At 35.4% G+C, this 10,842-nt stretch overlaps 1 protein-coding gene across 4 annotated transcripts; it reads left to right on the top strand.

The window, feature by feature from the left end:
- Nucleotides 1-1,643: 1,643 nt before the first annotated feature.
- Nucleotides 1,644-9,574, top strand: LOC115977306 (GDP-L-fucose synthase 1-like). Of its 4 annotated transcripts, none has more exons than XM_031099090.1 (4): nt 1,644-2,243; nt 3,642-3,779; nt 4,077-5,035; nt 9,398-9,574. In XM_031099090.1, exons 2-3 carry the CDS (start codon nt 3,761-3,763, stop codon nt 5,027-5,029), a joined length of 972 nt encoding a protein of 323 aa, XP_030954950.1. In that variant the 5' UTR covers nt 1,644-2,243; nt 3,642-3,760; the 3' UTR covers nt 5,030-5,035; nt 9,398-9,574. The 4 variants fall into 4 exon arrangements, with proteins under 4 accessions (XP_030954950.1, XP_030954949.1, XP_030954951.1 ...); XM_031099089.1 differs by lacking the exon at nt 9,398-9,574 and adding an exon at nt 5,602-5,835; XM_031099091.1 differs by lacking the exon at nt 9,398-9,574 and adding an exon at nt 3,201-3,296 and having other exon boundaries at nt 1,646-2,243; nt 4,077-5,353.
- Nucleotides 9,575-10,842: the final 1,268 nt, after the last annotated feature.

Genomic DNA, 10,842 nt, shown 5'->3' with positions numbered 1-10,842 from the left:
GTTTATCCCCTTTCATCATACACTTAAATGACTTTCCCCATGTAATACTCTTTTAGTTTTTAATCAAATATGAGTAATATTGCCTTCCATAAGAAAGACTTTTGATTTTATAAGTTTTTGTCTTTCATAAGAAAGAGCTTTTAGTAATAAGTTCTTGGAAGGGTGTTTGATTTGTCTTAAGATGTGTGGAGATGGTAAGGAGTATGTATATATTGTGAGATATGGTGTTTGTAATATGTATGAGAATTATATGTAGATATTTTGTTGGACATGGATCTTGTATATATATAATTTGTGAGACATGGAGTTTAGAGATATATGAGAAGTATGTGTGGGTATTTTGTGAGGAATGTGTTTTGTAAAATAAATGGAAGTATGAGATAGATAAATGAAGGTTAAATGTAGTAAAAGCTACTGTTGGGATTGTTTTTTGTATTATGACATTGGTTATGTTGCTTTCTAAGAAGGAAGATTTTGTATGAGAAATAAGGAATGAGATGGAGATGTGTTTTGGGCAGCAAAAATGATGAAGTTTCAAAATAATGGAGTGTGGGAAAGATGGGTAATGGATAATGGTATGTTGTAACATGTGTGTTGTGTTGTTATCTATGAAGAGATATTTTTATAAGGGAGATGAAGAAGTGTAAAAATGTGTATTTTGCAACAAAATGAGTGAAGTTTCAGAGTATAAGAGGGTGAGGTGGATCAGAGAGGGCAAAGATCAGAGGGGGGATCAGAGAGGAAGAGATCAGAGAGGGGAGCAGAGAGCATTGGATCAGAGAGATCAAAGAGGGGCTCCTTGGTGTGTGGCTTGGTCCTCTTTTTAAAGAGCCAAGCTATGTAACTAGATCAAAATTAGTTGAAGGGAAACTTAGCAAATCAGGAAAAAACTTTGACAAAGTATGTGGTCTTTTGTTTTTTGGCCAAAAGAAGAAAGTTTGAGACTTAATGGCTGAAGTCATAGCTGTAACAGCTGTCAGTCACAGCTGTTATAGTTGGATGATGTCATCCGAATGACATCATTTGCTTGGAGGAAAGTATATGACATTAAATTAATGATTTGACTAAAGATGGTGAAATAAGCTTTATGAGATTTTTTTGGTACCACAGTTGGAGCTACTGCAGAATGTGCTGGAACTGTTTCAGCTTCTGCAGAAGGTGTTTCTACTTCTATTGGAGCTATCTGCAGCTTAGCTAGAGCTATTACAGCTTCTGTTAGAGCCGTTTTTGGTGTTTTCGACTAAGTTTTCTCTTTTCGAAAATATATTCGATGAAATTTTAGAGATGTAATCATGGTCTTTTTGTATCTTAACCAAATCTTGGAGAGTAAGGAGAGTATTTTAATGCTAGATATGAGATATTAATATATATTTTGCCATGTGCTTGGAATTAATTTAGATGATAATAATATAATTGATATGAAATACTATAATTACATTTTTAAACTTATATTATATGATAAACATTAATTTTGATGTAAAGAGTATGAAGAGTTTTATCATTTTAAGTGTTATGTGATATAAGAGGCTTATCCAAATGTCACATATTGCACACTGACCTGTCATAGTTCAGGGAATTGAGGAAGACGCGCCAAGCAACATGCTTTCCTTTATCAACTTTAAACCACTAGAGTTTTACTGAACATATATCTTGGCTCTCCAAACCACGACTCCCAAAATTTCCCTAATGAGACTCCTGAGCTTAGATCATGAGCAAAAAATGAGATGATGTGTCATGAGCTTGAACCATGGGCTTTGACGCCTTTTTGTGTAAATATGGGCTCTCTTAGGCTTTAAAAGAGGTTTTTCCAAAATCCATGATAATGTTGACAAGGTGCAGGTCACCAATAAAATGAAGTCATGTGGTGTGAAAAATTTGTCCTCAACAGCTTTCAAAAGTTTTGATTAATTTTTTTTTCCAGTGAACAAAATTTTATATAATCCAATCCCATAAATTTTTATTTGATACCAATCCCATAGAATTTTTAGCTGTTAGCCTGTTTAGTTGTTACATTTTAATTCTTTAAAATTTAGATTAAAATGAAATTGTTAAAAGGATAGTACTTATTTAGACATTTTCAGCCTATTCTCTTTCATTCAGAGACACAGAAACCCCCTCCTCTCTCAACGTCTCTCTCGCTGCTTTCCCTGGCGGTGTCTCCACAGTATCGCGAACCCTGCCCACCGACTTGCCGGTTTCGCAAAGCTCGCACCACAGCCCACAGCAGAACACACTTCTCTCTCGTATGCACCATTCTTGTATTTCCATTTTTTTTTTCTTTTCGTTCTTGCTAATTTGATGAAGGATTTTAGCTGAGATCTAAGATTCCTAGCCTGCATTAGTTTATTTCATATGGGTTTCTTCTCTTTTTATGATTTAGTGGTTTGGAGCGTTCTTTGTTGTACATTTGCTGAATTTCGATCTGGGTCTGTTTTTTTTTCTTGTTGGTTTCTATTTCCTAATTTGTCAATTTTTTAAGCTACATTCAATTCATTTGCTAATTGCTAATCTGGGTCTGCTTCATTTCGTCCCCAGAGCTGAGATTCTTTGATGTGTGGACAATTCGTTTACATTGCATATTTGTTTATGTTTCTGAGTTAGTTGCTTCAATTGTCTTGGACTTCAATTATCAAATAATGTTTTCATTGATAGGCACAAAAAATAAAGTCTTTAATTTTTCAATTGCTGTCTGGATCATCTTAGTTTGGTCCTAGAAGATAAGAATTTTGTTATTTTTTATTAGTTTCTACTGCATGATTTATTGGTTTTTTGAGTTACAGTTTTTAGAATTGTTACAAACTAATTTCATCGGTCGGGTGTGTGCATGTTTGACTGGTGGAATCATTTGAAATCTGGGTTTTCCCACTTGTTAAAGAAACCCAACTCTCCAGTTGATCTTATTTGACTAAAGGATTCTTTTGATGATGGTAAAGCTGTCTAATTCCGGGCTATATCAACTAACTTGCATTGTGTTGAATGGAAAATCCATTCTTGTTTATATGACACAGTAAAGTACTTTCATCAAAGCTTGCACTAAAAAACTCCACTTTCATAAACCACTCTACTTGCTCCTTCAATGATAGTTAAATAAAATAATGTAATGTGTTTTTGGCTCAGTGTTTATCATTTTTATTTATTGTTAGCCTGCAATTGCATTAATTTGTTGGAGTTTATTATGTTTGGGCATATTGCCTATACAGATATGAAGTATATATACAGATCGATAATGGTTCTCATTCAAAAATAGTTGGCAAATAATTGAGACATGGTGACCTGAGCAGATCATCTTGTTTTAGGTTTGTGGTTAAGTTGATTTTATTTTTTATTTTTTTTAAAGATAGGAATTGGTCATTTGTGTCTTGAATAGTAAGTACTTAGTTGAAAGCAAAAGAGAGATGCTTTTAGCTGCGGGTTTTGTTGTTTATTAGGGGTATGAGGATGATTTTGTTGTTTCAATTTTGGGGTACAAATGTAAAATGTTGGGTTGTTGTTGATATATTGAAATCAACTTTGCTGTTTTATAATGCTTGTAAAGTAGTATTTACTTGAACTGTTATACTCCTACAATCCTGCTATAATTTGTCTTTGAGGTTTTTGTAATTTTTTGTTGCTGATTTACTTGTACTCTACTTATTTTGCAGGGTATTTTCTTTCACTCAGCATAGACTGGGTAAGGCTCAGTTTTTCTCAAAAGAACTATCATATTTGTCACTCTAATTGGCCAGCATAGACAAGGCAGCGACATAGCTTTCGTGTGAACATGGGTGACCCTTCCAACGGTACTCTCTCTCTCTCTCTCTCTCTATGTTTGTATGTGCATTTGATAACTGAGAAATTGTAAGGTAAGAAAAGAAATGAAGAATTGGAATAATATCTCATAAAAACCTAAACTTTTGATAAACCATAACAACCTAAACTTCAACTTACTAAGATATGAAACTCACAATTTGTTTCCTCACATTTTCTCTCCATCCAAACACTCCCTATCCCCCAAATCATCAAAACTCTAACCCTAATCCCCCCCCCTCCCCCCCTCTTCTTTGTCTATAAAACACTAACCTCAAAATTTTGTGCAGGATCTGCCTTGTCCTTTTTCTCTGACAAATCAGCAAAGATCTTTGTAGCAGGCCACCGCGGGCTTGTGGGATCCGCCATAGTCCGCAAGCTTCACCACCTGGGCTTCACAAACCTTGTCCTTCGCACCCATTTGGAACTCGACCTCACCCGCCAAAATGACGTCGAATCCTTCTTTGCCACCGAGAAGCCTCGATTTGTCATCCTAGCAGCTGCCAAAGTTGGTGGCATCCATGCCAACAACACGTACCCGGCCGACTTCATCAGCATTAACCTCCAGATCCAAACCAACGTCATTGAATCCTCTTACCGCCATGGCGTCTCCAAGCTCCTTTTCCTTGGCTCCTCTTGCATTTACCCCAAATTTGCACCCCAACCTATCCCTGAAGATGCGCTCTTAACTGGCCCATTAGAGCCCACCAACGAGTGGTATGCTGTGGCTAAGATCGCTGGCATCAAAATGTGCCAAGCCTATCGTATTCAATACAATTGGGATGCGATTTCGGGTATGCCCACCAATCTGTATGGCCCTAATGACAATTTCCACCCTGAGAACTCCCATGTCTTGCCTGCATTAATGAGGAGGTTTCACGAGGCGAAGGTGAAAGGTTCGAAGGAGGTGGTGGTGTGGGGGACTGGGAGTCCCTTGAGGGAGTTCCTCCATGTGGATGATCTGGCTGATGCAGTGGTGTTCATGATGGAGAGCTACAGTGGCTTAGGGCACATGAATGTCGGGAGTGGGAAGGAGGTCAGTATCAAAGAGTTGGCTGAGCTGGTGAAGGATGTGGTGGGGTTTGAGGGGAAGCTTGTTTGGGACAAGTCCAAGCCTGATGGGACTCCTAGGAAGCTCATGGATAGCTCAAAGCTTGCTGCATTGGGTTGGACCCCTAAAATTTCGCTTAGGGATGGCCTTATTGATACCTATAAGTGGTACTTGCAGAATGTGGAGCAGTGATTTCAGGTGATTTAAGCTGAATGTGATTTCAGTATTGACTATTTGTTGTTGTTATGCCATTGTTATTTATCTTTCTTAGATAATGTATACACACACTATACATGTGGGGATTATGGATATTCGATTTTGTACCAATAATGTGGGATAAGTAATTAAGATGCTTTGTTACTTAAGATTCATCTCTAGAGGGTTACTGTTACTATGAGAACTGAGTGAGCCGCAGAGCTATTGTTGTGAACTTTGCAAAAAGTGCTATTTAGTATTAGTGAAATTGATACTGGACTGAGTTTGTGGATTATAGTTATGGTTTCACTATTGTTCGATTGTTATATATTATAATTGGAGTAGGAATTTTAATAAATTTTGCCACGTAATTGGTCTCCCGACCTAATTTCATCATCTCCACCAATGAATGATGGGTGGAGGTAAAGCCGTAAATTTAGTTCTGTATGGGTGCAAAAGCTGTACTTACAAAAAAAAAAAAAAAAAAAGATGATATGCATGAATTGTTGCCATTGTATGTTAATGATTGTTTCAGAATGCCTACATGAATTGTCTAAGATTGTGTGCAGATGTGATTCTTAAAACAATTTTTGGATCTAGTGGCGCATGGTGGGGTTGGCTGCAGTTGGTGCCATGCGAGACATCTGGGTAAATTGGTGTACACTTGAAAAAACTTGCATTAAATATGACTCATTTGAATTAGTTGAAAGCATTGTGATCTTCCTTGAGCTTGACATTCAAGCTTCTCCCCTCTATTTGCTTCTTTTGCCATGGTTTACTTTTAAGTCAACCAGCTCACAGTTGTTTAACTCTGTGTCCTAGCACTAATTTTCCCATTCTTCTTCATTTTCCAACTTATTGTTCTGTTTTCCATCCTCTGTTATATTCACACATGGCAAGTCTTCTGCAACTTTGTGATGGGGAAACTTATGAGATACATTTCTTTATACTTCTGCTATCCATTGACTGCATTGCCCTATTGGCTATTGATTTCAATTTTGATTACCTAGTGATGAAGTGTCTTGTGAGCTGCTTGACTTCCTCACCTATAATATATAGTCAAATTCTCAGATGAAATGTACAAATGGTGATTTTTCTGAGTTGGTTTTTCTCAGATGAAATGCACTGCATTACTCCCATGAGTACTTTTAATAACATTGAAATCAATATCACTGAATTGGTTTTTCTGTTACCTCTTATAAAGCATTTTCACTCAATAATGGGAGTAATATGGGTCAGGTCTACTTTAGTCCTTCGTGTAACTTGTTATTTTTCTCGCTGAAATGCGTTCACTAGAAAGTCTACAGTCTACACATCGGTTACAACCATAGTTGGCCAAAACATCAACACAGCAATTAGCTTCCTGGACACTGAAAGATTCAACAATTGTTGACGACAGCATTAAACTAGAGAAGATCCATAACTTTTGCACCGAGTTCAACTTCTATTTGTTTAATCAAGTTGATTTGCTAGAACCAGTTTATCCCTTAAACCCCATCACTCTTAGAATACCTTGAGGTTTCTGTGCATAACAGCTCTTTAAGGAAGTCAATGCCTATGATGATACTCAGTTGACTCACAATTCAACTCAAGCCAACCTAAGATGTCAAGCCTAAAAGGATGAGCAAGCAAGACTTATACCTAACCTGGTCCAAAAAAGATTAGCAAAACTACACTTCTTGAATGTGCAACTGATGGATTTGTATAAAGCTCTCTGGAAAAATTACATTTTTAAAAGAATTAAACTCCAGAAACTATATAAAGTCTAAAATCAAATGTGTATCAATCACTAGTCCCAAGAGTGCAATCACTCCAACAATGATATCAAAAACATGGATTTCAGCTCATGCAACAAAATATGCACATGCAAGATAAGTCTACCAATAAAATTGTAACCTCTCAAATCTTAGAGCCTTGTTACACCATATACTCTTACAAGGAAACTCAATGTTTTGTGCTGAGAGATTTTCGAATGGTTGTTCCTATCACATGTATTCCTCCTGTTTTCCTTTCCCTTGCTGCTGATTAACTGTATGCTGGCTCAAAAGCCTCAAATGTTTGTGCCTTTACAATTGCCTCTCAAGTATATTTTGGATGCTTTATTTCAAGCTCCAATGTAACTTCTTGAATTCTTGAGTGCATTTCTACTTATAGCTTATAAGACTATATTTATTGGGTGGCCTCTATATTATTATAGACATGTCTTTTTCATTTGGAATTTAGGATTTTAACATTTAATGCCTTTCGAGATTCTGAAGAAACTGGGCCTGACCTTCCTTCTAGTTTAGATTTTTATCCTTTGTCTGATTTGCTAGAGTTATATAGGGTAGGTTAATTCTACCCTATAGAATAGGCACTAGGCATGCATTCCCCAATTTGGATTTAGATCTTGTGCAATTATTTGTAATTACTGTGTGTTTTTGAGATGTAAGTTAGGAAGGTGAAAAAATCAAAAAATTTCTGATTCAAGTGTTGAGATTAAAAGTGATTTTTTAAGTTTCAATCTCAGTTATTAGATCACTATTGCATGGCACCAGATTTGAAACACCCCCGGCCCCCCAAGCACCCCCCCAAAATTCAATGAGCATTTTCCCACTCGTTTCAAGTGTTTGCTCCAATCTATGATAATTGCATCTTAGTGCAGAATCTTACTGTTTTTAACTTTATATGAGGAGCTTAAACGTAATTTTAGGCTCCTTGAGGAGTGCTAAAATATTTTTCCTGTGATTTATTATTGATGTTGGCCACTGTAAAAAGCATGAACTAAACTATGATATGTAAGCTGTCTCTCCCTATCGGAGATGAAGTCCTAGCTGATGCAAGTGACAAGGCAGATGTATAAGCATGTATTTGAGTGAATGTTTCCTTTTATATGTGGCATGGGACTTATTAGATAGTTAATTTTTGGAGCTGAATTGAAATATACATCAGAATACGATTGTTGTCTTGGTAGCTAGTAGTCATATCATGTGTTTGTGGCCATGCATTCTTTCTGGCTTTTGTCTTGGTGAAAGATAGAGTTGATTTAATCGATCTTACAACCAATCAATTGTAAGAGTATTTACATCTGCTTTTCTATCCTTGACTAAATTACCTGTTCAAAAACTCTCTTTTTCTACAAAACACTCTACATCCTTCTTTTTATTTTATAATTTATCCTCTAAATATTAATTCATTCTTTTGTTTTGTTTTTGTTTTTTTTTTTTTTTTTGGCATGGTGTATTTTCTGTAGAGCAGTAGGCCAATTACCTCTTGTAAATTCAGCATGATTCTTATTGTTTGTGTAGTATCATTTTGTTTTATACTCGTTTACCTTTTGTTTCTGAGTAATAGGAATAGTGCTTTTGAATTTTTGTTCTTGAAAGAAAATGTTGAAATTTTCCTCTTAATTTAATTTAATTTTTTTTTCCTTCTCCTTGTCATGAGGTTCTGTCCAGTATTACTGTTGATTGGAAATTTGCATATCCAAAATGAAGATTTAATTTCACTTGTCTATGACTGGCAAGTGTATGGTGGTGGATGTAATTTTTGTTTTCCCTTATTTGTACTTTGAAGCAGACTCTTGGACACAGCAGGCATGGTTTTCAGTCTCTTATGGCAAAATAGGACTGACGCTTTAGGAGCACATCTATTAGCTTGCAAACAAAATAAAGACATTTATATTAGATGTTTCCATAGGCTTTTTTTTTTTTTTTTTAGATTATTGATTTATTGATTTATCTCTTTCCCTTGTTTTTATCTCCTGGTTTGGCCTTACTGTATTTCCTTTTTCTGTTTAGGTGTAAGCCTCACTTTATATCAGTAGCTGAAGTTTTGCAATTTCTAGAATTACAATTGAAGTAGACAAGCTACCTTAACTGGCTTCTGTTTCTGACTGGTGCATGACATGCAAATATCTGCTGTTAGGTTTATATTATCATTCTGGAGATGGTTAGTCTATTTACTGAAAAGAAAATATGGCTTTTATTAACATAAAAGATAGGTCTAAAATTACTGACAACAGTAGCACAAAAAGACATGTGAAAACTTGTCATTAAGTTCTGAGATGGACTAGACGACCGAATTAAATTGAGATCTAAAATTTGCAAATAAGAGGAAATACACAAGAAAAAGTGGACAAAAGTTGGGAATTTTGCTAGGTAAATGATTCTTGAAAAATGCCACATTTTCATGTGAGAGCCTTTATGTTCACATATTTGGTGGTGGAGTAACTATTATGTTGTTTAGCTGTGTTTTCCTTTTAGGGAATAGTTATTCTTTACAAGTGAGTAATAACTATTTCTTACTAAATAATCTCTAACAATTTTCCTCAATGGTTTCAATCAATTTAATAGTTTTTTTTTTTTTTTTTTCAATCACTTATAGCCTCGAGCGATGGGCTACCTTGGCGTGGTCGATTTGGAACTCTCGTAACAAGTTTTACTTTGGGCACAGACAAGTTCACCCCAAATCAATTTTAAATGGGGCATATGGACTGTTGACGTACCAGAGGTTGATGTTGTCACGAGTATAGGCTGCTTAAGTCTTTTAACTGCATTTTGTGTAGGGTCTTGCTTAAGTTATTTTCCTGCACTATTGTGTAATTTGTTTCCTTGGCTAACTTAGGCCTTGGGTTATACTTTATATAATAATAATAATTATTATTATTCTTTAAAACGTTAATCTATTACGACTTCTTGCATTCTTTATAGTACTAATTTCTATTCTCATATGTTTATCATTATTGGAAACTAGGTTACCAAACTTTTAATCTTAAAAGAGACTCGAAGTAGAACTTTGAGGAGGCCAAAATAGTGGCCAGAATGGTGAGGTACGCATCATTTCTTCTCCACCGCTATATAAACTAGTTTATTTTACAATCTAATATGTTATCTATTAAAACATACAACCAAGAAAGTATTTAAGGCGCTTGTTTCAATTTTTGGAGCCGACTAGAAAACTTGGTCAAACTAAAATCATTTTCTGATGACTAAAGTTAAACACTCTTCAAGGTTGAAAATGCTTTGTCCTCAAAACACCACCATGAAATGTTTTTGAAATTTTTTTTAGACCACAACTAATCACCAAAAAAATAAGTAGTTTTCCTTGAAAATGTTTTTAACAAAAATAAAGGAAGCAAGGCTACGAGATAAACAGAAGAATTCCAAAGAATATAAATTGGAAAATTCTGTGCAGTGTGTGTACATGCTTGTTAGGTATCACCTATGCAATGGATGAGAGGTTTAATAATTGTGGTAGGGTCGAGGTGGAATTACACGTATCCATCATTTCATGTATTGGATCATGATAGGTTCTCAATGGAGTGAGAATGGAACTTGACAAGAGTTTGTTATCTGAAAATGTGGGCATTCTCCAACAAATCTTTAGAGCAAAGTATGAAATACTCTAGGATTCACCTCATGTGAAAGGGTGAATACACATCTGATACATGACTGAAATACTCTAGGATTCACCCTCACATGGGTGAATATACATTGGATACATGATAAATTTAATTTTCTTGGTAGAGTGAGGGTGGTTCTTGACAAGATTTAGTTACTCGAAAACGTACGCATACGTGGCCATTCCCATACAAATATTTGGAGAAAAATATCAGACTGATACTCCAGTGAGAGCTGAAGAGTATCACATTGCAACTTTATTTATCTATAAAAAAATAAAAATAAAAACTCATACATTTTGGGACGAAAATGTGCAGAATCCACGAAAATAAAGGTATAGACTATGGTATACAAATATCAATTACGACTTACGAGCTCCACAATCCTTGGAACAAAAAAAAAAAAAAAAAAAAAAAAAAAAAAAAAAAA

Source organism: Quercus lobata, chromosome 2, assembly GCF_001633185.2.
Source record: "Quercus lobata isolate SW786 chromosome 2, ValleyOak3.0 Primary Assembly, whole genome shotgun sequence".
NCBI lineage: Eukaryota > Viridiplantae > Streptophyta > Magnoliopsida > Fagales > Fagaceae > Quercus > Quercus lobata.
The sequence above is the reverse complement of the archived record's forward strand: the minus strand, read 5'-3'. Positions and strand labels throughout refer to the sequence as shown.